Source organism: Carcharodon carcharias, chromosome 1 (genome assembly GCF_017639515.1).
Source record: "Carcharodon carcharias isolate sCarCar2 chromosome 1, sCarCar2.pri, whole genome shotgun sequence".
In the NCBI taxonomy this organism is placed as follows: Eukaryota; Metazoa; Chordata; class Chondrichthyes; order Lamniformes; family Lamnidae; genus Carcharodon; species Carcharodon carcharias.
In genome coordinates this window covers 31,179,327-31,206,983 of record NC_054467.1, presented here as the reverse complement: position 1 = coordinate 31,206,983, position 27,657 = coordinate 31,179,327, and the positions used below count along the sequence as shown (strand labels likewise).

Below are 27,657 nucleotides of genomic sequence, written 5' to 3'. Positions count from 1 at the left end.
CCTGCACAATTTTGCTCTGAAACAAGCCTGGACCTGAACATCTGAGCCGAACAAAATTAATAGCATGGCACAAGATCTGGAGCTGATGGTTGCTGAGTTTGGACAGAAAGCAATTGCTTAACAGGGCAGGGCTATCACAGCAAATCCTGTGGAGTTTATTTTGGCGTTATGAGTCTCATGTCATGGTCAACCCCCACCCACCCACATTCTGAGAGACTGGGACACTGAATTTAAAGTCAAAGATTTACTACTATCCCCAATTGTTAATCTAAAATAAATTGAAAATTAAGCTACTTTTGCAGTTGAAAAATACAGCCAAATTTGTTTCTTGTGTGTTATAGCAAACATTGATAATTCATTCTTAATACGATACTAAAACTCTAGCATTTTATAATTAAGATTGGGAAGATTTATTCAAGGATGTCCAAGTGGAAAAGTATAAAATTGCACAAAAACTTTTCAACATTATGAAATTGGGAAGATGCAACTTCAACACATTTTTTAAAAATGCAAACAAGAAACTCTTAACCATTCAAAAAAATTAACTTTAGTAAAGCACAAACAAATAACTATTCAAGAATATTATAAAATGTGCAATCAGATTAAACAATGTAGGTGATTTTAACCCCCAAAGACAGTTGAGTTGAGTTTGAGATGGGTGGGAGGTTAAAATGTTAAAAATCTGAAACAGGAATCCAACTTGACTCGCACCCCTTCAAGTCACAGACCATCCTGATTTCGAACTCAATCACCGTTCCTTCACTGTGCTGGGTCAAAATCCTGGAACTCCCTAACAGCACTCAAGATGTACCTATACCAGATGGATTGCAGTGGTTCAAGAAGTTGGCTCACCTTCACCTTCCCAAGAGCAATTAGGAATGAGCAACAAACACTGGCCTTACCAGTGATGCTCAAATTGCACAAAAGAATAAAAAAAACATCCACTTTTAGTTGTAATAAAAATGGGACAAGGGACAATTGACTAATCTGCTGTCTCTCAGTTATTGAAACCATTTAAGCATGCTGCATTCCTTAATTGTAACACAATTTCTTAATAGATGCTGGCCAGCTTTCCCAGACTTCGAGAAACCCAGCAGGTCAAAAGGAGGCATGAAGGGCTGGATCCACCAGCACCTTTCCAGGACTCCTCATGAGCCAGGAGGATAAGGAGGTTTTCCTCCAGATCCAACAAGCTAACCTGTAAACATTTCCCCAACCCCGCAATCTTCTCCAACACCAACTTCAACTCTACAAGACTGACACTTGCACCTGTGATCACCGCCCCCATCTCCAACTATTCCCTGACCCCGCCCCCCACCAATCTCCAACACTTCCCCGTGATCACCCCAATCTCTGATCCCCCATCCGATCTCTCTGTCCCCTTGTAATTTTCAACCTCCTCCACAATAACCACTAAGCCTACCTGCTCCAAGGCAGCAGCCTTATCTGAAATGTTCCCCACTCAACAGGTAGCCAAGCCAGTCAGACAAAACCCTCCACTCCTAAACCCTCGTTCTAGCAAATACTGGAGCCTATGTTTCAGAAACCTGTCTGTCAGCTCCTCCTTGAATGACAAGGAAGAGAAACTGGAGGTGGCAGACACAGTAATTAAAACTTTCTTACTCTCTCAAGGCACCTCATTTGGCCGCTGTGCCCAGTTAAGCCCTTTTACCTGCTGCCTGCACCTACATTATCCACCTGCACTGTGATGGGAGAATGTAAGTTTGCTGAGCCATGGGCTTGTGGCTCACAGGCTCTTAGGCCATATGCTTTCAGGGCAAAGATGGTTCCACCTATATCCCAAGATTGAAATCCTGAGCTGCTTCATGTAGCCTGTCCTATGGAGTTGGGAACATGCCTGATGCTGTAAGGTTGAAGTCCAGGGTTGTGCTGACACCGAGCCAACAGGCCAGCACAGAGTTCACCAATAAGCTGCATAAAGTCTATTTTATAGACTGTAAGCTGTCTCATAATGACTTCCTGTCTATCTACCATGTCTGAAATGCAGAAGCCTGAACCTCCACTGCATTAAAGATCCTAGTTTCTACTTCATTGACCCCTTGTAATGGACCGGTCTGATGGCCCAAGGCAGCATTCAACTGCTGGGTGCGCTTCTGGACTATAGCTACTGTCTGTCCAATTTGGCCATCCAATATGTCCTTGATGGAAGTCCGACATCTCATTCCAACACTGGGTGCCTCCTTATTTCAACAGATGACAAATCAGGCTCTGCTGGCTCCTGACCCATCTGCCTTCTGATTGGCCTTGCCAGAGAAGCAGATAAGTCTGCCACCCACTCCAAAGTTTTCATCACCATAGAGCTGTTGGAATCAGACACCTGGGAGCTACTGCAGCATAGAAACACTCTCCAAGCACAGACATGTTTGTCCTTGCTGATGCCAGGGTTAGAACAGTCAATTGACTCTGACACTGCTTGGGAGTGGCCTAAAGGGTTCACTCCCAAGAAGGAACATTGGTGAGGAGCCTGGTTCTCCATTGTCAAAGGGCTCAAGGTGCCTTTAGAGGTCAAGGTAGTCCTCCTCTCCGTACGTGATTCATTTGGCTCATACCAACCACCTTTGAGTCAACCCCCTCCGAATCCTGTCTTTGAACTGTCTTTGATCTTCTCCTTGCTATGGGGAGAAAACAGATGCTTAGAAAGTTTACATTGCTGGGAGTGGGTATGGATGTGGAAGGCAACACTCTGCCATTTTCCTGTGAAGTGTGGAAACGCCAATGGGCAGGTACTCACCGAGTTTCCCAACCTAACTCAGCACTCACAACAGCCACGATGGTGTGTTTCCATCAATTCCACTGCCTTCTCGTGGAAGGTCAACACCCTGAGACTTGGGATGCCCAACACCACTTGCCCAGGCATTATGTTTTTGCTTGGCTTGCTAAGACAAAAGCAAAACATCACAATGTGCAACCAGCAATTCCAAGCAACCACTGTCATGCACATATTGGGATAGGCGTGTGCCTCTCCAACAGATTGTTGGTCCAGTTGCTTCCCACGAGTCTTACAGATTAAGTGTGGCAGATGGAATGGAAATATATTCCTCACCTTCCCTGACCTTCTTATGCCACTACATTTCCTCTGCCTTGATATGATAATCCCCAGGATGGAATGGACCCACTCAACATCTTCACCACATCCCTCCACACACACTTCCCCAATCCTAGACAAAGCAACCAGGCTCCCCTGCCTTCCTTCACTCTCACAGGGGAGGACCAGAAAGTCCCCATCCACAAAATTATAGACCCTCTTTGCCATCCTTTGTCAGTCATCTGCAGGGCTGGAAAATTACAAAATGCTTTCAGTCTGCTTGACATATTGCCCAGGAGTGATTAAAATTACTCAATAGCCAATGCAGAAATAGTTAAATCAATTTGCACACTGCTCAGATTCAAATCATTCACTCAACGCTTTTAATTAATTTAAATTAGCTAAATGAATGTAGTTTTTTAAAATCAATTTGCATTGCTCTTAAAACTGATGTATTAATAAATTTAAATTTATGTAAATCAATCAGATCAATGTATTTGGTTAAATCAATGCGCACAATGCTCAGATTTAAATCCTTCACTACTGCTCTGAAAATCCATGTATTAAAAGCAATCCAATAAATCAGGCCCACGTGGCAGGTTTTGTAGAAAGGAATGTCCTCTTTTCAATCTGAAGGAAGAATTGAGTGACTTTTATGTATAGCTCCTCCCAGATACTTGAGGCCTCATTGGCCCGGCTCCTAGTCACTAATCGATTACACCCGCTTACACTGCTCCATCAGGCTGATTTATGAGAAATCTTACATTCAACAGTATTCAAATGAGCTTGGGCAGAAACTTGAACTGCAAATTTTCACTGGAAAAAGAGCACCATTTCAAGCAAATTTCCCATTTGCACCTAAAGTGGAAATTTATCCCTAGATCTTTGAGTTCTTAATCCTCATCATTCATTCATTGAGTTTGCCAATTTAGTGCAACTTTGAGCTTTTAAACAACAGTTGCCAACAACAGAATGCAAATGCCTTAAACTTAGTTCACTTAAGTGGGTAAGTCAGACATGGCTTCAAACCACATAAGTTCCAGATGTAAAAGAATTGTCATACTTCCATTCCAATCCATGTGTGCTCTGCCCAAAGGCAGCTTCTTGGCCCATTCTCTGTTGATGCTTCATCTTGAGCGGTTCTTTTTTGTCAGTGGTGGTTTGCCATTGCCTTCCACTCTCAGGGTCAGGATAAGGAGGCAGGTCCCAAGTCTTCTTCAGCTGGGACAGGAATCAAATCCACACTATTGGCATTATTCTGAACTGTACACTAGACATCTAGCCAACTGAGTTACATTTGTCCATCTGCAAACTGGTCATATTGCATCAAAAAGAGCAACAAATCACAACTGAACAAGTCAGAAATCTATCAAAAAATAACAGCAAACAGAAATGAAAATAGCAAAACCATGAAACTGAAAAACTACAAATCAAAAAATGGATAGTGAGCAATAGCTACCAATACTTCAAAAATAAGACAAACCAATCAACTCATCCCAAACTTTATGAAAAGCCTTCTGGCCACCATCTTGGTTTCTCCACTGTGCATGTAATAGAAACTTAGAAACTAGGAGCAAGAGTAGGTCATTCGGCCCTTTGAGCCTGCTCCGCCATTCAACATGATCATGGCTGATCCTCTATCTCAATGCCATATTCCTGCTTTCTCTCCATACCTCCTGATACCCCTAATATCCAAAAAAAATCAATTTCTTGAATATACTCAGTGATCTGGTCTCCACAGCCTTCAGTGGTAGAGAATTGCACAGGTTCACCACCCTCCAAGTGAAGAAATATTTCCTCATCTCAGTCCTAAATGGCCTGCCCCATATCCTGAGACTGTGACTCCTGGTTCCAGACTCCTCAGCCAGGGGAAACATCCTCCCTGCATCTAGCCTGTCTAGCCCTGTTAGAATTTTATATGTTTCAATCAGATGCCCCTCATTTTTCTAAACTCTAGTGAATACAGGCCCAGTGGAACCAATCTCTCCTCATACAACAGTCCTGCCATCCCCTGTATCAGCCTAGTGAGCCTTTGCTGCACTCCCTCTATGGCAAGTATATCCTTTCTTAGGAAGGGAGACCAAAACTGCATGCAATACTCCAGGTGTGGTCTCACCAAGGCCTTGTATAACTTTAGTAAGACATCCCTACTTCTGAACTCAAATCCTCTTGCAATGTAGGCCAATATACCATTTGCCTTTCTAATTGCTTGCTGCACCTGCCTGTTTACTTTCATTAACTGGTGTACAAGGACAACCAGATCTCTTTGTACATCCACATTTCCCAATATATCACCATTTAAATAATACTCTGCCTTTCTGTTTTTCATGCTGAAGCATATAACTTCATCTGCCATGTGTTTGCCCACACACACAACTTGTCTAAATCACCCTGAAGTCTCCTTGCATCCTTCTCACAACCCCACCCAGTTTTGTGGGAAATAATGATCTGTTACAGTTAATTTGAGGCACAAATGTACAAGAAAACTATCAAACTTACTCACACAATTGCAATTTGATGTTTGAACTGCCTATAATAAATATTTCCATTGGAGGCTCATGCGAGAAACTTCAGGAAACAGACCATTCAGCCATGTCTATGTTGGTGTTTATGCTCCACTTAAGTCTCCTCCCATCCTTCCTTATCTAATTCTAGAAGCAAAATATTCTATTCCTTTCTCTCTGAAATGCTTATCCAGCTTTCCTGTAAATACACCTATATTACTTGCCTCAACTGCTTGTGCTAGGGTCTCATATGCTCACCAATCTCAGTGAAGATGTTTTTTTCTGAATTCTCTATTAGATTTCTTGGTAACTATTTTATATTGATGGCCTTTTCATTTGCTATTCCCCGCAAGAGGAAATACTATCAAAACCTTTCATTATTTTAAAGCCCTATACTAGTGTCACCCTTCTCTTTTCAAGACAGAATAGAACCAACCTGCTTTCATGCTTATATAAAACAAAAACGGAATTACCTGGAAAAACTCAGCAGGTCTAGCAGCATCGGCGGAGAAGAAGAGTTAACGTTTCGAGTCCTCATGACCCTTCGACAGAACTTGAGTTCGAGTCCAGGAAAGAGCTGAAATATAAGCTGGTTTAAGGTGTGTGTGTGGGGGGCGGAGAGATAGAGAGACAGAGAGGTGGAGGGGGGGGGGGTGTGGTTGTAGGGACAAACAAGCAGTGATAGAAGCAGATCATCAAAAGATGTCAACGACAATAGTACAATAGAACACATAGGTGTTAAAGTTAAAGTTGGTGATATTATCTAAACGAATGTGCTAATTAAGAATGGATGGTAGGGCACTTTCATGCTTTCATGCTTTCTTGATGGGCATAACTTCATAGTTCTGTCATCATCTTTATATTTTTTCCCCAAGCTCCAGTGCCTCTATTTTGTTTTAATAACGTGACGACCATAAATGTAGATTGCACTCCAAACGTGGTCTCACTTCTGCTTTTCAAGTCTATCTCTAGAAATAAATCCTTGTGCTTGACTTGTTCTATTTAATGGCCTTATTAACTTGTGTCACTACTTTTAATGCACTCCCAATTACAATATTCTTTAAATTCCACCATTCCCCCCATTAATACGATCTAATTTTTCTTACTAAAATGTGATGTATCTCACATTTTTCTACATTGAAATAAATTTATCATTTATGTAAGCAATCTGCAAATTTATTAATGTCTTGTAATTTGCACATTCCTCAACATTGATTACCACTCAAATTTGGCATCATCTGCAATTTTAGAAATTGAGTTTTCATTTTAAAGTCAAATTATGAAATACTGAACATTGGTCACAGCACTGATCGTTATTGGACCCCACTTGCCAAGTTCTACCACTCTGAAATGTTACCCTTTATCCCCTACTCTTTCAATTTTGCAACCCGCTACTATACATTCTGCTACTTGTCCTCTGACACTGTATGCTCAGACCTTATTAGTCTCTTGTATGAACTTTCTAATTTTTGAAAATCTAAGAATGACATATCTGCTATATTATCCTCATCTTCGGTTACCTCAAAGAATTCAATGAGGTTAGTCAAACAAGACTTTCGCTTATGAAATCCATTCTATTATAATATTTTTGATTTCTAGATTTTTTTAAAATTGGCTTCATTCTCCTTTGTCCTTCCTACCATGATGGTATATAGTGCCCTGGACATGTTCTATCGCCCTTCTTAAATATAGGTACAATGTTAGTTATCTGCCAGTCCTCTGGCACTACATCTTTTTCTTATTAATTATTAAGTATGCAATAGTGCTTCTGCTATCTACTCCCTAGATGGGTGAATGCAATCTGTCCTGACCAGAAGTTTTAGCCATGGTTTGATTAGTTAATATATAATTAAAAAAATATATTAAATGAAGTGCAGTCATATCATTTCTAATCTATTGATACGCAGATCAGGACTTCTTGTTTTCTTATCTCTACCCTTACTCCATTCTGGTAGATGGATGAAAAATTACTGTGAACAAAGGCTTCCAAGAAAAACATTTTAAAGCAGTCAAAGCAGCTGAGTTTTTAAATTGTGTAAACATATTGAAGTTAGGATTTGTTATCAATTGAGGGATAACTCTTTTTTAGGTTATTGTGTTCAAAAGGTTGCTTACCTGTTCATGTTCACTTGAACTATCCCCCTGGTAAATCAAGAAGCAAAATATGCAATACTTTTGCCATTGCTGCCTGTGATTTATCAATTCGGTCCCATACTGGCCCCTAATCCTATTTCATGCATTGCTGTTAGCCATAGCTACTAAAGTTAGCAGGTTACAACTGCTAGTGTACAGCTATGCATACAAGCTACTGTAAATCAACTTTTTTTGGGAAGTCACCATTGATAACGCAGATCAGGACTTCTTGTTTTCTTATCTCTACCCTTACTCCATTCTGGTAGATGGACGAAAAATTACTGTGAACAAAGGCTTCCAGGAAAAACATTTTAAGGCAGTCAAAGCAACTGAGTTTTTAAATTGTATAAACATATTGAAGTTAGGGTTTGTTATCAATTGAGGGATAACTCTTTTTAGGTTATTGTGTTCAAAAGGTTGCTTACAGCATGTTACATATGAATGAAAGAAATTTTATTTGTAGCCAAATTTTAAAATGGACTAAATTTTGATGATCATTGCTATAAAACATTATACCCTACACCCTAATCAGATAGGCAGTGAGCTGCCTCCCCATAGGAGAGGAGATTTATTTAAGTAGGATGTGTGGGGGAACAAATATATCCTCATTAAAAAAAAAATCTACCTACATTTGGAGAAAATATTGGTTGGAATGTGTAGTTTCTCCAATGTGTCCCTGACATTCACCAATGTGTAAATCCCTTTTATTTAATTTTCCAGAAATCAATCAGGGGCACTCTGACAAATGTCTTTCCAAACTCCTGCAGATGAGACACATGGTCCTCCCTGTCCTTACATTCTATAATAATCATCACCACATCATCTTCATAAAAGGAGGGACTTCTGACTCACTGGGTTGGGAGCGGAATTCTACAGATCTACAAACTATCGCATTCCTTGAACTGGACAATGCAGTGCAGCATATCCACTTCAAATTCAGCCAGAAACACCTGAAATATTTAATTGTTCAGTGTTTTCCTTTGGAGGTGGAGAGGTTGGGAAGGTTAGAAAAAGGGGGAAGAAGCAAGGTGGTTAAGCACCACCTCTTGGAAACAAAGTCACATATTAGAGTGAACTCAATTAGACATAACAACAATGTAGTTTAAAAAATTAATGTTTTATTACGGCAAATACATATAGCAAAAATGTAAGGTAAGCATATCACTGTACACAAAGGAGGTCACCAGGTGGCATTTACTGATCAGCATATACAAAGTTAAGACAATTCACTTTTCTAGTGTTGACATTATATTGCACTATGTTTTTCTTAATCTAAATTATGCTTTGTACCTAGTTCAAGTTAAACTAGAGGCAACAGCAACATGTAAATTACACTGAAGCCCCAGAATCAGTATCAAAACTGTAGCATCCCTTTATAGACCACACTCTCCAAAAAAACCCACTGTGCTGTAATAATCATGGAACCATTTTGATATTACTGGGTCTGAACGATTATGCTACAACATATTTCCAAGTGTAAACCTGTTAACAAGGGGCAACAAGCCATGCTCAAAATTTCCTAAAAATGCATCCTTAGATGAATTCAGGCCATGGAGGTTAAACGAAAAAAAGCAACAACTTTTTAAAAATCTGTTATTCCAGGCCAGTCAAGTTGAATTAGTCAGACATCTTAAGAAACTGAAGCAAATCACTTGACATTCTAGAAAGAGAATGTGTGTACACATCCCAATTCTGATGACCAAATCAAACTGGCCCTTACTTTCGTTTGCTTTTTGTGTCTGTTGTCTGGAAAACGCTAGAAGCCGACATGAGATTTTCTATGTACTGCCCGAGAACTTGATTTTCAGACTTTAGTTTCAGATTCTCTTCTTTTACAGCATCCACGCGTGCAGACAGCTCTGAGTAAGCAAAAGAAATACACTAAGGCTTACTTGATCACTAGAATATAAAATGCAGTAAATTATGGAATCTCAATCCAATCGTACCAACCAATATTTTTCAACTGATAAAAGGAACTTCGTCAATTTTACTCAGCTAAACTATGCTGGTTATAAATGAAGCCAGTATTTTTTATATTTTAACTAGGAAGGGAAGAGAAAGCAAGAATTAAAAAATGAAAGCAAAACCTAAAGTTTCTTTTTCTAAAAAGAAACTCCACAAGTTGCTTCCTTCATATAGGGCAGACTTTAAACAGTGGCGGGGTTTCCTCAAGGAAAGAGACCACAACCTTACACTCAAGACTACCACCAAGTTCAAGCATATTGATAGATCTATCCATAAGGATAAAAAGTATGCACTTCAGTATTTAAATTCATTTACCTTCTAAAGTGTGTTGAAGTTCCAACACTTGATTAATCAGTCGTGTTTTCTCTTCTAATTCTACTTGGTTCTCAGGGTCAATTACTAGAATTGATGGAAAGATTACATAATTTTACAAATCAAAAACATGTTTTAAAACATGGAGTAGAACAGGACTCAAGAAAACCCACGTTCCAACACATTAAAAGCCAGCTTAAAAATTAATATTGCCTTCTTCATTCTTTTCCTCTCCCTTCTTTTTAATGAGGAACTTTCCATAGCCAGTTAGGATGCTTCAAAATGAAAGCTAAAAGTTTTTAATTTAATCCTTTTTAGCCTCAGTATCATTCTGGTGAATCTATGCTGCATCTGCTCCTAGTACTAGACTGTGTGACTCGTTCCAAATTTTCTTCCCGATTAAAAACACCCACATTCTGTTCAGAATTGTCTCTACATACCACCCCAAATATATGAGTGCAATCCCAAATACACAGAAAAGCTCCAGCAGTTTGTCCTATTAATAGGAAAGCCAAAGCACTGACCTTCACAGAAAATTGCAACCTGCTATGACTTTAAATTTACAACACTTTACCACAACATTTAAAGTCAAAATGAATATCTGACTTCTCTAAGAATCAATTAGCCCTATTAAAAGATTGCAATGCAACCATGGCATCTACACAAAGGCCTTCATTAAACTTTAGCGGTCATGCCATGACAGTTTCATATTAAAAAAAAGGTGATATAAAAATTTGGGTGCATGTTGAAGGCTGCAACACTCGAAGCTTAGATGATTCTTCAAATAGTTTAGACAATCATTCAAATCCCACACAAGTGTTATTGCCTTGAACCACAATCTATGACTTTGGTTATTTTACACCTAGGCTCAATGCCTATAGCACATCTGTGTCATATCTAGGAATTCAATTTTCTGATGAAGGAATTTATAAAGTTGCGTCGAAAAATTCAAAATTAGGGTCCAGCACATATATTCATGTTAATAATAAGCTTCTATTCTCATGCCATTTGAGGTGTAGCAGGAGAAGAAATTACAACTTTCCCACAGAGAGGTAAGTAGAGTAAATTACTCTGGACTACTCCCACACACATCTAGAATTGATCATTAAAACAGTCATAACAGGCCTCACAGTGGATTGGCTGTTGGCCTGCTCAGCTAGATGTAGCATAAGAGTGGGCACTTTTTATTTAAATATCTTATTACCATCTCATTCAAATACTTCAGGAAAACCTTTTCCATGGATACTCTACATGTATTTGATCGTGAATTCAGATATCCTATTCTCATTAATATTTCCAAGTTTTGAATTAGGATAACTAATATAATGTACTTAAAACACTATTAGACACTCATACCTTCAATTTGATGGTGTTCCATGGATTCCATCTACATTATGTAGATATCCAAAAAGAACTACAAGACACCAAGCAAAAGGCCAAATACCTACATTAGATCTTCCCACTCTCACTTGATCATAAGCCTTGTACTCCATTTATATTACAGAATTGCTTCCATTGAAGTGATACCCTTGCTGTCATTTGTACCCCTCAACACTGCCTGAAAAATCAAATTTACAGATGACTGCACATGTCAGGAGAAGGTCCACAATTGTGCCTGAGGAAAGAAGAAGTGGCAAAATTACTAACAGTAGAAGATAAAGGATGTAATACTAGAGATATACGGAAAAATAGATCAAGGGGAGGGACTTACTAGGTTAAATAAAAATTTTAAAAAGGATAATGGAGAAAATACTGAGATTAAAAGATAGACTAAACTCCAGAAACTAATGGTTCCAAAACAGATTGTTAAAAGTAGGTGAGGACGTTGTAGATGCTGCAGTCACAATTTGCCAAAACACTCCCAGATTCAGGAATTCCCTTGGATTGGAAAATTGCAAATGTCACAACATTAAATTTAAGAAGTTTAAGAAAGGTGAGCTAGGAAATTATAGGCCTATTAGTCCAATGTCAGTTTTGGGAAAGTTGCTGAAATCTGTTATTAAGGGACAGGAATGACAGAGCACTTGGAAAAACCACGAACGGGTCAAAAATCAGTCAGCGTCGATTCATAAAGGGATGAATCAAAGCTACCAAACCTAATTGCATTTTGGAGGACATACCTAACATCAGATAAAAGAGTGTCTATGGATGTTACTGATATGGACTTCCAGAAGACATTTCACATGAGACTTAAAGCTGACAGCAAACAAAATTTGCAGCAAGCCATTAACATAGGCAGGGAATTGGAAAGGAGGTTAAAACAAAATCTAGGGTTTCATGACCACCTGATGTTCCAAAGCACCTTAGAGCCAATAAATTATTTTTTAAAGCGTAGTCACTGTTGTAGGGAGCAGGTTAGCTCAGTCGGCTAGCGTGTGGTTCACTTAAAGGTGCAGATTTGATTCCTGTTCCAGCTGAGGTAGACTTGGGACCTCCCTCCTTGCCCTGGCAATGGCAAATCCCCCTGACAAAAATTGGTAAGAAACAGCTCAGGATGAAGCATCAGCAGTCAGTGAGCCAAGGACCTGCCTTAATTCAGGCAGAACACATGACAGCGTTGTAATGGAAAATATGCAACAGCCAAATTGCATACAGCAAGCTCCCGCCAAACAATGTGATAATGACCAGATTTTTTTTTTGTGATGTTGACTGAGGGATAAATATCAATAGGAGACGGAGTAGGGATAGTGGGTGTGTATTCAGTTGGCAGGATGTGACTAGCGGTGTCCCCAAGAATCTGCACAGAGGTCTCAGTATTAAACTATATTTGAATGAAGTCATCTAATTCAAGTTTGCTGATGACATCAAGTTAAGTGCCACAGTAAATACTGTCAATAAGAACAAAGTTGCAAAGTGATAGTGGTTAATTAGATAGTAGATTGAGTCATTTGGCATAATTGTGGCAGATGGAGGCCAATGATAGATCAGAGTATTTTCTAAATGGTGATAAGCTAGGAACTGTGAAGTACCAGTGATTTAGGTGGTGTCCAAGTACCGAAATCAAAGTTAGTGGATAGGTACAAAAAATTCAAAAAGGCAAATGGAATGCTGGCCTAAAGGGGCTGGATCATAGTGGACAGAAGTGATGCTATAGTTAAATAGATCTCTGGTTAGGCTCCATTTAGAATACTGTGACCAGCTCTGGGTAACGTATCTCAGGAAGAATATATAGTACCAGGAGGGTGAGCAGCACAGATTCACCAGAACGATACTGGGGCTAAAAAGGGTTAAGTTATGAAGGTTGCAGTGTCCAGGCTTGTATTTCATTGAGTATACAAGATAGTAAGTTTCCCTCCAAGCCACACACCATCCTGACTTGGAACTAAGTCATAGTCACTGGGTCAAAACCCTGGAATTCCCTTCCTAACAGCACTATGGATGTTCCTACAACGCATGGACTACAGCGGTTCACTAAGGTGGCCCAAGGGCAATTAGGGAAGAACATTAAAAATGCTGGGCCAGCCAGTGGTGCCCACATCCCGTGAAAGGATAAAAAACAAATTAAGGAGCGAGGTGATTAACATAATTAAAGGATTTGACAGTTTCACTTTATCTACCTTATTGCCTCTGGTGGAATTGTATAGAACAGGAATGGGTGGTGGGCATAACATTAAGATTAGAGCCAAGATGTTCATGAATGATGTCAGAATTTTTTTTTAGATAAAAGGGTAGTGAAAATGTGGAAAACTCTCCTTCAAAAACTGCTGAGGCTAAGTCAATGGAAAGTTTCAAAACAGATTGCTAGATTTTTGTTAGGCAACAGTACAGTAATTCCTCATTTAACATCGTAGTGTTGTTCCTGAAAAGTCAGCTTCAAAATGAAACATTAAGTGAATCAGATTTTCCCATTGCAACAAATGTAAAAGTTGCAGTTAGCTTCTGTAGAACCTTTCTTGTCAGAAAAAAAACATGAAAACATTAAACCCTGTAAGTTTAAATACTAAAATACTTAAATACTATATATTCTAAAATTTGTAAATGAAAACTTAATAGGCTAATTCTTTCTACTTGCCTTTCATTCGCTAACCCTTCCACTTGCTCTCCTGAAATCTTGCTGCGAGTGAGCGCTTGGGAAAAGAGCAGCGAAAGGTAGGAAGCAAGTGAGTGAGCGAGAGGAGCGTTAAGCAGGAAAATCAGGGAACAGGTGAGAGGGAGGGTTGACAAGCTGCACAGGTGGCAAGCAGAAAGGTCAGGGAGGGAAGCAGCAAGGGGGAGGGTCAGGGGACTGGATGGGCAGCAAGCTGAGCAGTCTGGGAGTGGAGGTGGGTTGTAGAACTGGAAAGGCCACCCCAAAATGGCACCAATCAGGTCATGCACTACATAGGCCTGAAGCAAAACAGAAATCCTGATGCTAAGTGCACATACCAGCCCTATTATATCCACAATGTTCAAGCAGAACAACTGGGGCAATTTTAAATGGGGACTTGCTATACTACAAAGTTCCGAACCAAAGTGAGTAAATGGGAGTTGAGGTACACATCAGCCATGAATTAATTTAATGGTGGGCCAGGCAGGAAGGGCTGAATGGCCTACTCCTGATCCTATGTTCCAGGCTAACTATTCTGAAAGTACTCACCCGTGGTGAAATTCAAAAATCACAGACCTAACTTTAGATCAGAATAAATGTTATAAGTGTTGCTAGAACCTAGAGGTCAGGGGTAATGCACACATCCACTTAGAGAGAACTTTGATGCCTCTAACCACAGGAATTACTAGGTTGGATTTATAGGGTTGCCTCCAAACGTGCTCTTGCCACATGGACAACTTTATAAATAAATGGGTTTTTAAAAGAAGGCGATATTCTGTTAAATTTTCTTGTGATCCTAAATGTAAAGAAAGGAGGTGGCTGAACACTGGCATCTCAGTCATATCTCTCCATTTATGCTTTTGAACTGCTGGTTGCAGAGATTTAAAATGTTGAATTTGTCTCCTCTAATTAGGTAAGTAAAGATCTCACAGCACTATTCAAAAGAGTATAAGTTAGGAAATTAAAAGAGCCTATAACAGGGGTAATGGAATAATGGGCAACTTTAATCCTCAAAAAGACAGAGTAAACCAAATAAGCAAAACAGCTCGGAGGTCAAGTTCATGGATGATTTGAGACAGTTTTCTAAAACAGTATGTCAAGGTGACAACTAGAGAACAGACTATTTTAAATCTAGTATTGCATAATGAGACAGGCTCATTAGCAATTTTATAATAAGATGTCCTGTGGAGAAGTGATCATAATATTAAGAATTTCATATCAAGCTTGAGCGGTAATTAAGTCCAAAACTAGGGTCTTAAATCTAAACAAAGCTAATTACAAACAAATGAGAGGCAAGTTGGCCAAGGTAGGCTGGGAAATTAAATTTAAAGATATGATGGTAGATAAGCTACAGGAGACATTTAAAGAAATAATTTATAATACAAAACAAATATGCATTCCATTGTGGATAAAAATCACCACTGGAAAAGCAGTTCAATCATGGTTAACTAGAGAAGTTATGGATAGTATCAGATTTAAAAAGAGGCAGCTTACTATGTTGCCAAAAAAAGCAGTAAGCCTGGAGATTGAGGGGGCTTTAAAAGCCAGCAATGGATGGCTAAGTGATTGATATTTGATTTAAAAAGAATAAAAAAACATAACCAGAAATAATGAAGATCTAGAGTTTAATGAGTGATTAATTGAGAAGGGAAAATACAGGAGAAATTAATGAGAATAAAGATCAACCAATTCCCTGACTAGATGGACCAAATAATATGCCGAAGTTTGATGATACTTTACTTTCCCACCTAGCTTTGTAAGCTGTGAGGAGGGAAAAAGATTGCAAAGGGGTATAGACCAGTTAAGTGATTAGGCAAGAAGGTGGCAGATGAAGCAAAATGTGGGGAAATGTTAAATAATCACTTTAATAAGAAGGATCAAATGGCAGAATTTTTTTTTAAAAAAAGGAGCGATTAGAAAATGTTGGCAGATGGGGTATTTGGATGTTCTTCTACATGAAACATGGACAGTTAACATGCAGCTGCTGCAAATAACTAGGAAGGCTTTTTTGCAAGAGGGTTGGTGTAGAAGAACAAGGAAATCTTGTTACAATTATAATCGGGCTTTGATGAGCCCCATCCGGATTACTGCTCTGGTCTCCTTACCCATGGAAGGATATACCTGCCTTAGAGAGGATGCAACAAAGGTTCACTAGACTGATTTCTGGAATGAGAGGGTTGTCCTATGAGGAAAGATGGTGGAGGATGGGCCTATATTCTCTGGAGTTTAGAAGAATGAAAGATGATCTTATTGAAACATAAAATTCTTAAAGAGAGTTTGATAGGATAGATGTTAACAGGTTGTTTCTCTGTGGTGAGAGGGTCTAGATCTAGGGGGCATACTCTCAAAGGGGTTGGTATTTTGGATTGAGACAAGGAGAAATTTCTTCAGAGGGCTGTGAATCTTTGTAATTCTCTACCCTACTGGGCTGTGGATATAGAGATTATAGAGATTAATAGATTTTGGAGCACCAAGGGAATCAACTAATACAAATATAGGCCAGGAAAGCAAAATTGATCTTATCATGATTTTAGTGAGTAGCAGAGGTGCAAGAGGCCTTATGGCCCATTCCTGCTCTATTTCTTGGTCAACAATCATCCCTCAATCAACTTCAACAAAAACATTAACTAGGTATTCATTTCATTGCTGTTTATCAGATCTTGTCAAGTCCAAAACTCATTATCCTAGTCTATTCAGCCATTGAAGGGTAATGAATAGTATGTCAGTCACAGTGACATTTCTATGATGGAAAATAAATATTCTTTGCATGCCTGTTTCTCTTCTATTGGCTCACTGGTCCAGCTATCATGGCACTGTTACACTTATAGAAATTTAATTAATCAATGAGAACCTTTGACCTCCCCCTGTAAGGCTAGGGAACTTACCCAATTTCTATTTTCCAACAAAGGTAGACAACCTTTAAAGGCCTGCTTCTGCCTGGATTTCATTGGCTTGAACTTTGGGAGATCAACAGTACCCATCTCCCTCTGAGCTTTTCCCACTTACTGTACTCCCTAAGGATTCAATAGCCAGCTGATAGTTCAGACTTCACATTCAATCTCTCCTTTCCACAGCAACTCCATGGACCAGAGTCCACACTAGGCTCAGGTCAAAGACTTGGCCACTAAAAGGTCTTTTTTTTTTGGTCAGTGAATGGCACAGGACATCGGCTGCTTTTACACAAATTTCCATAACCACATCCTTCATCTTTTTAAGGAGAGATGCTCAGGTGAATGGAGTACTAGTAAATGCATTTCTTTCTGGAGAAGCAGATTACAGGAAAGGGACTCATTCACTTTGAAAGCATTAAGAGCCAATTTATGCTTTATATCATACCTTCCATATCTGCATTCATCATGACCTGTTCACAGTCGAGTTTTGAATCACAGACGGTTGATCCAGAATCTACTAATGAAAAAGAAAATCTTTTAAATTGCAATAAGATACTAGTAGTGGAAGATTTTACATTAGCTTCTCTAAATAGTCAGTTGGTAAATATCCCACCGTGAAGCCCATACAAAGGACGAAAGTCCCAGGTTTAATCCCTAGTCTCTGCTAAATTAATAGATTTTAACACTAAAGCAGTGGTGGGTGTGCTGTTACCTGATATCAATTGGAACAGCCATTGAATTCAACACCCATAAGTTAGGGAGAGGAAAGGATTACAATGGTTCCCCGCTCCTGATCACCATCCAACAACTCCTGCTGGAAAGTGTTTAGAGGTATAAGGTGACAACAGGATTATTCGGTCGTGATGCCCTCTTCACATCAAAAAGCCTGTCAACACAAGCTGTCTAGGCTCAAAACTATGAAGAATGCCAGCTGGGAAGCTACCAAAAGTCTTCCACCCCTCAGGAACCAGACTCTAACATGAGCCATCAACTCCAAAAAAAGGGGGATTTTTTCTGGTAAAATAAAAGCAGTAGATTTTGCTTCTTCAGAACTTCACTTTTAAAGTCAAATAGGAGCTGAAATCACACAAATGTTAATCAATATAGCTCCTCACCTCCATAAGCAAAGTGGCAACAAACTCTTAAGATAATAAAATCTTTAATAATACTGCAGATAAAACAGTGAAGTGAATTAACTCACAGCAAAGGTAGAAAAAGATCAGAAGTTTTAATTCATTCAGTCACCAGCCGCCTATTAGAGATCAACCACATTAGGTCTTACGTGGAAAAGAAAGTTGTTCTGCTGGTGCCTGCAGCGGACCTGCCAGTAAGTACCTATTCCAGCTTTCAGATCTGACACCAAAGGTCAGAATAGGCTTGGTCACTCATTAGTTATGATATGTTAAAAGGTATATATGTAAATGCAAGGAGTATAGCAAATAAAGCCAATGAGCTGAGGGCACACATAGACACATGGCAATATGATGTCGTTGCTATAATGGAAACTTAAGGAGGGGCAAAAATGGCAGCTCAACATCCTTGGGTATAGAGTTTTCAGACAGGATAGGAAGGGGGATAAAAAGGATAGGGGTATAGCACTAATGATTAAAAAAATAAATTGCAGCTGTGAGGAGAGATGATATACCAAATGAGGCATCAAATGAAGCCATATGGGTTGAGCTCAGAAATAAAAAAGGGGCAGCTACACTACTAGGAGTGTACTATAGACCCCCAAATAGTGAAAGAGACAGACCTTGGAGTGCATGTAATGCATTTGGGGAGGGCAAACAATGCAAGGAAATACTGAATAAATGGGAGACTTTTGAGAGAGGTTGAGGAAGAGACAGACCTTGGAGGTCCCTGAAGGTGGCAGGACAGGTAGATAAGGTGGTAAAGAAAGCATATGGAATGCTTTCCTTCATTGGATGAGGCATTGAATACAAAAGCAGGGATGTAATGATGGAACTGTATAAAACATTGGTTAGGCTACAGCTGCAATTGTGTGTATAGTTCTGTTAGCACATTACCGGAAGGACATAATTGCTCTGGAGAGAGTACAGAGAAGATTTACGAGAATGCTGCCATGGCTTGAAAATTGCAACTATGAAGAAAAATTGGATAGGCTGGGGTTGTTTTCCTTAGAACAGAGGAGGCTGAGGGGTGACCTAATTGAGGTGTATAAAAATATGAGGGGCCTAGATAGGGTAGGCAGGAAAGACTTGTTTTCCCCTAGCTAAGGGGTCAATTACCTGGAGGTATAGATTTAAGGGTGACTTGTAGAAAGATTAGGAGGGGATATATGAGGAAAAACTTTTTCAGTCAGAAGAATTCACTGCCTAAATCAGTGGTTGAGGCCGAAACACAACTCATTTAAAAAGGTACTTGGATCTTCATCTGAAGCGCTGTAACCTGCAAGGTTACAGACCAGATGCTGGAAAGTGGAATTAAAATGAGCGGCTTTTTCATCTTTTTCTGGCCAGCACAGAAAAGATGGACTGAATGGCCTTTCTATGGTTTCTTCCTGAAGTACAGGATTTTAAAAAAAGCAAAATAAAGGAGGTATTTTGATCAACAAATGTTACATTTTTTTCTGGAAGCAGATTCCGTCAATTATATTGCTACGGTTTTGAGTAGAAAAGAGTGTTGTCATCATGTTGTCTATGGAGTAAATGTTTAGAAATGCAACTGAAACTACTGCAGCAATAATCCCAAAGTGACACTATCCATTTAGTGTGGACATCAAATTTCAATGCTGATTTTACATTATCTTGAATCCATATCAGCCATTGTCCTAATCAATAACAACTACATTTCCAGATTTGGCTGCTAGGAAACTGACCCTCCCACATTTGTCTCACCCAACACCACAGCAGCCTTCCAAAAAAAAACTTTATTCCCTTCAATATCTGCTCCACCAAAACTGGTTGGGAAAGCCTTTATATTTTTTTAAGTAGTAATTTAAACGTCTCTCCTACCAGACAACAAATCAGATACTCAGGGAAACCACTGCACACAAGTGTGCACTGGAATGAACACAATATTAAGAGGCACTATATTTATTTCCCCTCAGAGCCTGCAAGTGGGGGAAAACACTGATCCTAATATAAACAGGTCATGTCAGTAAGCTAACGGGAACACAGGAGTCAGGTGTTTAAAATGGAACCACTGCCAATGATAAACCTGCTGAAATGCATTTATGCAGAAGTAAAACACCTTATGAGCCAATTATGAAAGTCAAGCTTCCATTATAGAATGCATTAGGAGTGAAACTTTCCATTGCTTTACTTTATAAAAGTGATTAGGTTGGTTAATTCACACATTTGCACATGTATCTGAAGGAACACATAACAGTAAACAAAGGGTCAACAATTTGTAGATTACAACATTCAAGGAAGTAGGGGATACCTGTATGTAATCTAGCATTTTATATGTGGTACAAGAGTTCTTCAGTACCAATAATTTATGGAGAAATATTGAAGAAAACATTAGTGCAATATTTTGTTTTAGTTTAAGCGCTCACCCTCTAGCTGTATTAGCCTAAATAATTCTTGTGGGCAAGGCCCAGTTATGTTTTATTTTCAAACATAACTTGCAAGACCTTTATTTTATACCAACATACATGAAGCATGAAAATATCTGATTTGCTAAGAAAACACATTTTCTGTTTACCCTGAAGAGAATACTCAGGAGATATCTTTAAGGAATAGATCAATTGAATTCTGATGCATTTCAGCTTGTCACAAACTCTAGAACTGAAGGACGTGAACTCAAGCTTAGAATGAAGCTGCACTGACAATTTTAGGCTTAATTACTTTATACAGGAGGTGGTGAATATGTAGAATGCCAGTGAGGCAGATGGGCTTCTATACTTCCCCATCAGAAACGAGCCACCACTGGGAGTCTTCAAGAGGGCAGACTGCAAATCTGAACACACTAGTAATGTTCCATTGTATTTGGCTGGAACATGCCAGTCATGGAGACCACAGGGAGGATGAAAGAATTAATGCTGGAAGGTGGGGGCTCAGTAGAGCCCAGGGAGGGGGTGGAGAGGGGGAGAGAATGCCGACATGGGGAAGAGTGGACAGGGATGGCAGGCTTATGGGGAAGGGTGGGGAGAGAGTCTGGGGATATTGGGTGGGGGGGGAATGTCTTAGATGGGGTGTTGGTGGTGGGATCCTGAGGGGAGAACTCACAGGACTGATGATAGGATGCAATAGTCAGATAGGGGGAGTGGGATTCAGTAGGGAGGCAGGTCCAGCGTGAGAGTCTGATAAGTTAAGGTCTCATCAAGTGGGTCACAGAGGGGGACAAGAGAGGTGGCTTAGACAACAGGAGGGGGCAGGGTCAGGCTGGGCAAGGGGACGGTAATAGGTGCTGTTGCCAAGGGGAGGAATGGCATGCGGAGGTGGATCGTGATAGGGTCCACAGTAAAGGTAGGAGCAGAGAGGGAGGTTCAAGAGTGATAGAGGGGAGAGGAGTGTTGATGGTGGGTAGGCTGATAGTGGTGGGGGGTGGAGACATTAGTTGTTGGGTCACAGTAGGAGGGTAGAAGGTGGTACAGCAAATTTGAAAGGTGAGGCACACCATTTTCCAAACTGACCTTGACCAGGCAGTTAGTCAGTGAGAGATTCCTGGAGGTGGGAGGAGGGTTTTTCAGGTGGGTGGAGCTCAAGGTCAGTCAGCATAAGTGGCCAACTAAAGGGACACCCTAATAATTGAGGCAACTGGATGTCAAAGATGCTCAGCTGTGTTCTGCCCTTGGTGAAGCCTGCATTGCAGCAGGTTTGTTCCTGACTCATGGGTCTCATTACACCAAGATCCCAGCAAGATGTGGAGCTGATGTTCACTCTGTGCCATTTGCTGCATTCAGAGGGAGGGAGGTGGATGCCTTCAAGGAAGCACTTCTTCTCATCTTCCCAGGTGAAAGGTCATGCTTGACAAGGGATCATGCAGTTAGTTTTTCTATGCTGCCAATATAGAGTTGAGGGTAGTGAAGACAAGTGGAAAGTGTCCATGTGAGGCTTCTTGCACATGACTCTCATCACCCTGGTCAAAGCAATGTCTCCACATACATTCATCCACAGAAGTCTGTAAAGAACATGCTCATTAAAACTTATCATTTAAATTCATTCACATATCTAGTGAGGTGTTGATGATGCAGGCTGCAGGCAACCCTATAAGACACCATAAGACATAGGAGCAGAAATTAGGCCATTCGGCCCAGCGAGTCTGCTCCGCCATTCAATCATGGCTGATAAGTTTCTCAACCCCATTCTCCCGCCTTCTCCTGGTAACCTTTGATCCCCTAACCAATCAAGAACCTATCTATCTCGGTCTTAAATACACTCAATGACCTGGCCTCCACAGCCTTCTGTGGCAATAAATTCCATAGATTCACCACTCTCTAGCTAAAGAAGTTTCTCCTCATCTCTGTTCTAAAAGGTCTTCCCTTTATCTCTCCTACTAATGGAAACATCTTCCCCACGTCCACTCTATCCAGGCCTTTCAGTATTCTGTAATTTTCAATCACATCCCCCCTCATCCATCGAGTATAGACCCAGAGTCCTCAAACGTTCCTCATATGTTAAGTCTTTCATTCCTGGGATCGTTCTCATGAACCTCCTCTGGACCCTCTCCAGGGCCAGCACATCCTTCCTGAGATACGGGGCCCAAAATTGTTCACAATATTCTAAATGTGGTCTGACCAGAGCCTTATAAAGCCTCAGCAGCACATCCCCGCTTTTATATTTTAGTCCTCTCGAAATAAATGCCAACATTGCATTTACCTTCCTAACTACCGATTCAACCTGCAAGTTAACCTTAAGAGAATCCTGGACTAGGACTCCCAAGTCCCTCTGCACTGCAGACTTCTGAATTCTCTCCCCATTTAGAAAATAGTCTATGTCTCTATTCTTCCTACCAAAGTGCATGACCTCACACTTCCCCAAGTTGTATTCCATCTGCCACGTCTTTGCCCATTCTCCCTAACCTGTCCAAATCCTTCTGCAGCTTCCCCGCCTCCTCAATACTACCTGTCCCTCTACCTATCTTTGAATCATCTGCAAACTTAGCCAGAATGCCCTCAGTTCCTTCATCTAGATCATTAATGTATAAAGTGAAAAATTGTGGTCCCAACACTGACCCCTGCGGAACTCCACTAGTCACCGGCCGCCATCCTGAGAAGGACCCCCTTATCCCCACTCTCTGCCTCCTGCCAGACAGCCAATCTTCTATCTATGCTAGTACCTTGCCTCTAACACCATGGGCTCTTATCTTACTGAGCAGCCTCCTGTGCAGCTCCTTGTCAAAGGCCTTCTGGAAGTCCAAGTAGATAACATCCATTGGCTCTCCTTTGTCTAACCTACTCATTACCTCCTCAAAGAATTCTAACAGATTTGTCAGGCATGACCTCCCCTTGATGAAACCATGCTGACTTTACCCGATTTTACCATGCACTTCCAAGTATTCTGAAATCTCATCCTTAATAATGGACTCTAAAATCTTACCAACGACCGAGGTCAGGCTAATCGGCCTGTAATTTCCCGTCTTTTGCCTCACTCCCTGCTTAAACAGGGGGGTTACATTAGTGATTTTCCAGTCCTCTGGGACCCTCCCTGACTCCAGTGATTCCTGAAAGATCACCACTAACGCCTCCACTATCTCTTCAGCTATCTCCTTCAGAACTCTAGGGTGTAATTCATCTGGTCCAGGTGATTTATCCACCTTCAGACCTTTCAGCTTTCCTAGCACCTTCTCCTTGGTAACGGCCACCATACTCACCTCTGCCCCCCGACTCTCTTGAACTTTGGGGATGTCACTCATGTCTTCCACTGTGAAGACTGATGCAAAGTACCTATTCAGTTCCTCCACCATTTCTTTGTTCCCCACTACTACTTCTCCAGCATCATTTTCCAGCGGCCCAATGTCCACTTTTGCCTCTCTCTTACCCTTTATATATCTAAAAAAATTCTTGCAATCTTCTTTTATATTACTGGCTAGTTTACCCTCATATTTAATCTTCTCTCTCCTTATTTCTTTTTTAGTTGTCCTCTGTTGGTCTTTGTAGGCTTTCCAATCCCCTGGTCTCCCACTGCTCTTCACCGCATTGTATGCTTTCTTTAGCTTTTATGCTGTCCCTGACTTCCCTTGTCAACCATGGTTGCCTCGTCCTCCCTTTAGTATGCTTTTTCTTCCTAGGGATGAATTTTTGCTGTGTCTCCCAAATTACTCCCAGAAACTCCTCCCATTGCTGTTCCACTGTCTTTCCTGCTAGGTACATCTCCCAGTCAATTCTGGCCAGCTCCTCCCTCATGCCTCTGTAGTTGCCTTTATTCAACTGTAATACTGTTACATCTGATTCCAGCTTTTTCCTCTCAAATTGCAGGGTAAATTCTATCATATTATGGTCACTTCCTCCTAAGGGTTCCTTCACCTTAAGCTCCCTTATCAAATCTGCCTTGCTAATGGCTCTCATCCAGATGGTCGCCAGTTGGTACAGGACCAGGAGGAGAAAAAGCTCAACCAGCAAGAGGCAGCAGGGTCTCTATAAAGGTCAAGAGGCTGGCAAACATGGACCACTGCAACAGTGAGCAGTGGCCCAATCACAGGTGTGTTACCAGCAGTGGTCTTATCTAGGGATGAGTGAAAGGCAATACCAGAGGAGCCCTCATACACCCCGGGATGTGGTTGCTCTCATCTGCCAGCTTCTCCAGCACAAGCTGTGGCTGCAAGGACTCTGGAACTCTTGACCTGCATCAAGTGCATGTCTGTCTGGGTGCCATTTAAATAGGGTACCGGGACCTCTGACCCCATGAGGCACCAGTGGGGTGGGCGACTTCCTGCCCATCCCACCACAAAATTCACCGAACTCCTTACAGATTTACAATTAACAGGAGGTCGAAAGCAGAAGATCATACATGTTCACCCACCCGCCCAGCAGGAATCACACAGACTATCCCACCCGCAAATGGACTTAAAGTCTCCACAATGGAAAATTCTGTCCCTTTTACATGAACTTGAATCACCACCCTGGCTGAGATCCGATAGCAGCATCGATGGGCCTTGCTGGTCTGTGTGGCTCAGCTGGCTCACTGGACTGAACACCCAATATCCAGCTTTATAAAACATTACACCCCATCAATAAACATTTTTTTTTTGTTTAAAAAAGGTAATAAAAAAATACATAGGGCCAGAACTTAAAGCCAGACGTGGTTTGGTGGCAGTGAATCTGAAATACTAAACATAGATATCAATGGAGTAGCAGCAGCCAGCTTAAATTCTCAAGTCACTTATCAGCTTCGATTTCAGATCAATTCTCTTTTTTTTTGGGGGGGGGGGGGGAAGAGAAAGAGATGAAAGGCGGACCTTGCATTTCTCCATAACCCATATTGTCCCAGAGGTTTGCATTTAATCCGGTTTTATTGCCCCCTCCTGGCTCTGCAGGCTGACTAAAGGCCTAACCCTATCCGTAGCACTGCCGGCATTTTTAAATGGAGTTTGGCGGGGGGGGGGGGGGGGGGGGAAGGGAGGAGGGGGAGGGGGAGGATGTTAACTTGCTTTAGCCGCTCGCCGGGAGGGCCGACACTTACCTCCTGAAACTCCGGGTCGGTGTCTGAGTTAGCGAGGGCGAAGGATTTTTTTTTAAGGGGGGGTGGGGGAAAGAAAGAGCGTCGAGTCTGGGACTGACTGGGAGAAGGGAAGGGTTTCAGAGGCTGGCATGAACAAAATGGCCACCAGAGGGAGAGTCAAACAAACACAGGAAGGCAGAGGAAGGACAACCACACACTCATCTGAAGCAGAAGAAACAGGCTTCCTGTTCACTGCTGACACCGACACACACACACACACACACACACACCAAATACACCCAATAGTCAGCCTCATTTAAAAAAAAACATAGCAGGCTCTTTGGAAACTTCTCTTCTACCCACACAAACACACACACACAATAAAAAAAAAACAACTGCGAAAGAATTCACATGCCACATTTTTTTTCCATTTAAGTTGAAAATCCAACTCTCTCTCTCTCTCTCTCCCATTTCAAAATGAGAAACAAAAATAAAAAATACCTGGGGAGAGAGAAAAAAAAAAACCTCAGCGGGTCTGACAGCATCGGCGGACAGGAAGACAAGTCAACCTTTCGAGTCCGAGTGACTCTTCATCAGAACAATACAGAGTCACTCGGACTCGAAAGGTTGACTTGTCTCTTCCTGTCCGCCGATGCTGTCAGACCCGCTGAGGTTTTTTTTTTCTCTCTCCTCAGGTATTTTTTATTTTTATTTTTGTTTTGGTTTTGGATTTCCAGCATCCGCACTTTTGTGTTTTTTTTTTGCTTTGATCTATCCCATTTCATTTGGGTGACACTTTAAAAGCACGAAATGCAGCTCATAGGTTTAAATAAGCTCACAGACCATCAATCTTGACTTTTTTTCTCCCCATTTAAAACCGCATTTGTTCCCAACGTTCACTCAAAACTGTTATAGTTGGTAACCAAAAGATACGCAAATGCATCCTGTCACTGCTGTGCAACTCCCCAAATCCCACTCCCTTTTGAACCCAGGCAGCTTTTTTCGAACAGACTATTTCCCACCCCCGCAATGAGCCACGTGAACATAACTGAGACGGGAGGGTGGGGGGGGGGAAAGGGGTGAAACGGTTGTTGCAAGTCAAAAAGGTTGTCAGGGGCATTGCCGCCCGGGCATGAGCTAAAAACAGCTGAAGTGAGCTGTGGTTCTGAGTCCCCACACATCTGTGGCACAAACCAGGCAGTGAGACCCACTTAACTGCATCCAAGTGGTTTCTGAAACAAGTGAAAAACAAGAGAATAAAGGTACATTCTTCAGAAGTTCCATCACATTTTTGATATTGTCCCACCTGATTCCTGGAAATAGGATTTCCTACACCACACATGTGCAGACTGCCCTAATGATCCGAGGGGAGGGGGAAACCCAACCACACGTTTTGGATCATTTGGGCAATGCCATTTTCGAAGCATCAGAAAGAAATGCCAACAAACCGCCGAAGCCGCTGCATTTCCCCCCTGTACTTTGAGTTACTAGTTACGCATTAACTCGGCTTTACCCGAATCATTGGCTAAAGAAATGGTCGTGAACACGCCGTCCTCTTCTGCACTCTCGGTTTGATCCATGCCACTCTTTCAAGTTTGAGCGAACAGCAATACCCTAACCACTAAAGTGGAGCCAGAAATGACTTGTTCAAGACGTGCCGGTCTTCTTTCAGCTGAATGATTGCTCAGAAAGAACTGAATAATTGAAATCCGACCTGCTACCTTTACTTGATACCTGATCCACTGCACGGGGTTTAGCTCTTCCGGAAATTGTATAAAGGACGAAGCATACATTTAATGGCTTAGAAAATGCTTAACTAAACAAAAAAGCCTGTACGTTTGGTATCCTCCCTTAGTGCTCATTTCTCCTGTCTTTAATTGGATGGTAAATTAGTACTAGTAATTTACAATTCGCGATAAACAAGGATTCATTTTATACGATTTTCTTCAAAATTTATCTTTTGGTAAGTTAAAACTAGGGAATATGCCAATATAAACTAAATACTTGGTTATTTTACATAGAAATTATTACATGGAAACAGCCCGTGTTGATATTTTATCTCCCACAACAGTAATCTCAATTCCATCTGTCTGTTCAGTTCCCATACCCCTTTAGTTAACCTGACCCTACCTGAACAATAAGTACATTGTATTAAAATATTCTTTCTTCTGTTAATTCTTTAAAAGTTAGATTTGATGATATAATTATGTAT

General features: G+C 40.9%; 1 protein-coding gene across 14 annotated transcripts; it reads right to left on the bottom strand.

Annotated features, from left to right (window-relative positions):
- Positions 1-8,781: 8,781 nt before the first annotated feature.
- On the bottom strand, positions 8,782-27,154 carry LOC121268922 (short coiled-coil protein). Of its 14 annotated transcripts, none has more exons than XM_041185588.1 (4): positions 26,959-27,130; positions 17,324-17,395; positions 9,964-10,047; positions 8,782-9,542 (listed from the first exon to the last, which is right to left on the bottom strand). In XM_041185588.1, exons 1-4 carry the CDS (start codon positions 27,023-27,025, stop codon positions 9,400-9,402), a joined length of 366 nt encoding a protein of 121 aa, XP_041041522.1. In that variant the 5' UTR covers positions 27,026-27,130; the 3' UTR covers positions 8,782-9,399. The 14 variants fall into 14 exon arrangements, with proteins under 14 accessions (XP_041041522.1, XP_041049589.1, XP_041065585.1 ...); XM_041193655.1 differs by having other exon boundaries at positions 17,324-17,392; XM_041209651.1 differs by lacking the exon at positions 26,959-27,130 and adding an exon at positions 26,289-26,408 and having other exon boundaries at positions 17,324-17,392.
- Positions 27,155-27,657: the final 503 nt, after the last annotated feature.